The sequence below is a fragment of the Cyprinodon variegatus genome, unplaced genomic scaffold (assembly GCF_000732505.1).
Source record: "Cyprinodon variegatus isolate N-32 unplaced genomic scaffold, C_variegatus-1.0 Scaffold107, whole genome shotgun sequence".
Lineage (NCBI taxonomy): Eukaryota > Metazoa > Chordata > Actinopteri > Cyprinodontiformes > Cyprinodontidae > Cyprinodon > Cyprinodon variegatus.
Window position 1 is genome coordinate 414,331 of NW_015150560.1, and position 4,788 is coordinate 419,118.

Here is a 4,788-nt window from a genome sequence, read left to right on the forward strand (position 1 = left end):
GGAATTACAGAGTATTTCTTCACTGAAAGAAGAGCAAAACACTGCTCTGGAGGCTTTTCTCAGAGGAAAAGATGTTTTTGCTTTTCTCCCGACTGGTTTCAGCAAGAGTAGCCTGGCTTGCTGATCGATAACTAAACTGAAAAAAATCTGTTTATGCTGAACAAAGTAACTGTTGGATCAGGATATGAAGGGGGTAGCGCTGTGGCTAGCTGTGCTCAGTAGCTAACAGGTTAGCCTTTTTTAGCTCGTTCAGTTAGCCATATAAAGCCAAACTACTTTTAAATTTGTGTCAACAACAACCGTTTGTTGTAGAATAACTTGTTTAATTTGTCTAAAATCTCTTTAAAAGTGATTTTTTAAGACGTTCCATTTTTCCTCCCCTGCCCTCAGATCTCAAAAAAGGAATTAAAATAAGCTCAGACTTTTTTTTGTCACCTCGTTAAATGGCAGAGCTCAGTCTTAGAACGCAGTACTCCCCTTCTAGACTGACAATGATTGTTTTGTACTTTCGGCTACTTTAGATCGCTGATGAAATGTAAAATAATAGCATATACAGGTAATAATATGTTGAGCCCCAAAAGAGATTTGATCCTTAAGAAATGGGTGCAATACAGTTTGACCGAGTGGAGTTGCCATATGTTGATGTCATAATAAGGGGCGGGACCCCAAGCAGATCTGGTATTATTATTTATCTGACACTTTAATGTTGTGTATATCCATATTATTAACTACGTCATATCAACCACAATATGGTAAATATATCATGATATAAGGTTTGTCTATATTTTCCAGCCCCATTTACTCATTTTTTTTATTCAAATCTAGTGTGAATTTTGTCAAGACTCTTCATGACAGGGAGAAATCATTGACTCACCTGTTCTGTTTGAAATCTTGATGAATCCTCAATGTGATGAGTTTTTTTCAGGTATAAATGAACAGTAAGCTATCTTTGCATTAATGGTTTCCTTTATAGACTCATCTGTTAGATGTTAAGGTCTAAGTGTGGTGGATCGTTGATGGATGCAACATCCTGCAGATTTCCTCCTGCCTGGAAGATTCCAGGGGCTAGGAAAAGTGATTTAAAGATAAATGTCTGCAAAATCAAAACATAGCAACTCTCCTTTTCCCTCCTTCCTTGCGGGTTTTCACATGGCTGCAGCACGAGTCCGCAGAGCGCTCACATTAACTCTTGAACCCAATTCTCTGTTTATTCTTTGTCCTCCTCTGCCGACAGGAAAACTAAAGCAGAGTGATCAGCGGTGATCAGACTCTTTCTTCCTTAACTGCTTCCTCCAGCTTAAAAATCCTCCTCCAGCGGGTTGCTAAGCAGCAAGGGGAGAGGTCGGCTGTGCTAACGCTGTGAGTGCCGAAGCACTTCCTGTAAACAGCAGAGTAGGAGCTGTTTGCTCTCAGCTGCAGGGAGACAAGGCGGCCTAAAATAACCTCAGAAAAGAAACAGAAAGGCGTGCATGTTTTTTTTGTTTTTTTTTCCTTGTGCAGAAACCATCTTACTTAATGCAGAAAACATTTTAATTGGAGGCTTAGAAGGCTGGTGTAGATGGCCAGACGATCTTCCAATGCCTTTCTTCTTTAATGTCAAAAAGCGTGTTGTTAAAATGAAGCTGAACTGGGCTGATGTTGGGTGTTTATCCAAACAAACCGGTGTCATTCTGCATAGTAGAGGCCCGTTGGTGTCCCTGCCTCCTCTTTTGACAGCATCACAGTGCATTTTTTAAGCCTGAGCTGCTGTGGTCAAGCTAATTGTGTCAAAGGAAGTCTTTATGTCTTGTAAAATGTGAGCCTGCATACCCTGTTTTTATTTCCTCAAGCTTTTTGTGTTTGAATTAACTGTGGCTTTGGTTTTGTCTCAGCTCTGTGGCGGTAAAGATGACCACAGCGAGGTACCGCCCTACATGGGAGCTGGCCGTGGACCCCCTGGTCTCGTGTAAACTGTGCCTTGGAGAGTTCCCACTGGAGCAGATGACCACCATCACACAGTGCCAATGCGTCTTCTGCACGCTGGTGAGGTTTTTCAGCTTCTTAGAGCTCTTTCAACATTTAATGGGCCTCAAACAACCTTCAGGATTATTTTATCCTTCATTCCAACTACTAACATTAAAGTGTTTAGTTGGGATTTTATGACACAGACCAACATGAAGCAGTGAATAGTTAGGAATTGTTTCATTAACTGTACAAATAAAAACCTGAAAATGTATGAAGTTAACTTTGTTCCATTGCTGAAGCAAAGTACATGTTTTGTAAATGAAAATTGGATAAAAAAAATGTTTTGGAATAAAAGGTTGGAAACGTTTTAATAAAAAAAAAGGGTCATGAGAGGAACTTTGCTGTTTTGTTTTTTTAAGTTTTTTTATTTAGTGTTCATATTTTTTGTTTTTTTTTTATTATTTTTTTAAAGTTTTCGAAATTTTCATAGAAATTTTTTTTAAAGATTTTATATCCAGTATATTTTTTTTCAAATTCAGATTAAGATTTATTAATTGTAGTCTTTACATTTTCCAGGCAGTGTCCGAATGTCTGCCCTAATCGCTATATAGGGGTTACACCATCTTTAAATAAGTGTCCGAACATCTAGTGGATAAAAATGTAGTGGACTACATTTCCAACAATGCACCTTGAATAGTAGTGATCACCTATGGTCACTAGACGAGCAGATATATTCTGGAATGCTTTGCGAGGAGAGAGAGTTCTCCTCTGTGTCTTCAGCAGGCGTAGAGCTAACAGAACTGGCAGCGTTGCGAGGCAAGGGCTCAAACATGTACGGCTGGAAGCCTTCTACACCAAACCAAGCTTCTGCCGCCCTGGCGTCCTCTTCCACAACATCTTCGTCCCCGCTTTCCTCCTCTAAATAAAAAATGGATGACGGAGGAGACTCATCCACGACCTCCGACACTAAACTCTCCTCCTCTTGCATGTTTCCTCTGTCCATAGCGTTCCTTGACAGCGTTGTTTCTAAGTCACCAATTTAGTGCTACTTGGTCCCAATGGAATTTCCCATTGGGAACCTACTAGCACTAAGATGCTAACTGGTTAGCAACGATGCTTCCGACAAACCGGCCACAACCAAACTTGCTTGCAAACCTTCCGCCACAACAATCCCGCCCTCTTGATAAACAACCAATCACATTCACTTTATTCACTCATGTAAAGTCGTCCACCACTTGGGAGAATTCGGGAAATGAAACGATTGGAACATCCGTTTCCCTACGACTTTAAATTCTAATAAAGTACAATTTTGGGTTGTTTTTTTTTCTATATTATTTATAATTATTTTAATTTAATTCTAATTAAATAAAGAATAATTAAAACTTTTTTGTTGGGATCTTTAAATTGTGGGTTCCAAAATATTGACGTAGCGTTCAGAGAAGCAATGATGCATTTTCTTCCACAAAGAAAACCACAAAGGGTTTTCACTAAACTCTGGTTGATCATCTGAGCTTGAGTGAGTCTGAGTCTGAGAGAAAAAGGAGTCCGTCGGCTTTTAGAGTCGAACCGAAAAACCAGCTCTAAATATAGCTGCCATTTCCTGAAACAGGCTGGCTGGCGGTTACCAAAGTTCAGTCCCACACTTTATCCCAGAGGCCAGACATGTAAACAGGCTTTTCATAGCTTCTAATTGATTTGCTTTTTTAACTTTCTAACTAAAAATAACTTGATTTAAATAAAGTTACTGAATGGTGTGAGTGTGTGTTTATTTACTTTTTTCATTTTATTGCAGTTATCTGGTTGTATTAGATGAGTTATAGAGGAAATCCTTCCATCCTTGCTTTGTCTATAACCAGGCTTCCTTCCAGGCTCCCAGTGGGGCCGGCCTCTACCTCCAGGGTTCTGTACCAGACAGACTTTATAGATTTAAATGTGAGAAAAGTGTTCTGCCCACACAGGAACCCAGAACCAGTCAGCAAAATAAATAACCGTCCAGATTTAAGCGGTTTTCCATCCCTGCCTTGTGTAAACATTGTTATTTCTAAAGCTTTCACAACACCATAACTAAACAGAAAACTATCCACACATAAACAAGCTAAATTAAATGGAACATTTCAGCATCTCAGGTTTTCCTTGTCCTAAAATGAAGATCCAACAGCAATAAACAACCAAAACTGCTTTATGTTTGTCAGGATGTTGTTTTACTAACAAACTACCTGAATTTGTCACCAATCTTTAGCTGTGATTTTAATGTATGGGTTGCAATTAATGGTTTTGAACATTTTGTTTTCTGTCTCGCTGGCTGGGTTCTGTAGTTGGTTAGTATGCAGCAGGGCTAACCAATTAAAAATCAGCAGAGTCCAAATAAAGAAAATCAACAACCAGTATAGGTCTGGATACATTTTAATTATAATCTGTTACTTTAAAGTTGTAGGGAAATCATATTTAAATTTCAAATATTTCTGGCTTAAACATGTATATAAATGTACTCTTCATTGTCCCAAAAGTTAGAGCATTTTTATTTTGTTTTTAAATCCTGTCTTAAACTCTGTGGGGTTTTTTCGTTACCTTATTCAGGCCAGTTAGTTATGAACACCTAAATTTAGCCAATCATATATCAATGGTCAGCTATCAATCAAATTATTTCCGTCGTAGCCTCTTGATTTATACAGTATTTCGCAGCTAATATACGCAACAGTTGAAACCAGAATCCTTTCCTTTCCCATTGAGTTGCGTCCCAGTGTTCACGGGGATGGACGTCTGTGTCTTCGGCAGGCGTAGAGCTAACAGAACTGGCAGCGTTGCGAGGCAAGGGCTCAAACATGTACGGCTGGAAGCCTTCTA

The 4,788-nt window shown here is 39.1% G+C and overlaps 1 protein-coding gene across 1 annotated transcript in view; it reads left to right on the plus strand.

The window, feature by feature from the left end:
* Positions 1-4,788, plus strand: part of rnf144a (ring finger protein 144A) — a 43,950-nt gene that overhangs the window by 25,955 nt on the left and 13,207 nt on the right. Inside the window, exon 2 of the mRNA XM_015374636.1 lies at positions 1,872-2,022. Within this exon, the coding sequence (XP_015230122.1) occupies positions 1,888-2,022 (135 nt within the window). The 5' untranslated portion in view covers positions 1,872-1,887. The remainder of the gene's footprint in view (positions 1-1,871; positions 2,023-4,788) is intronic.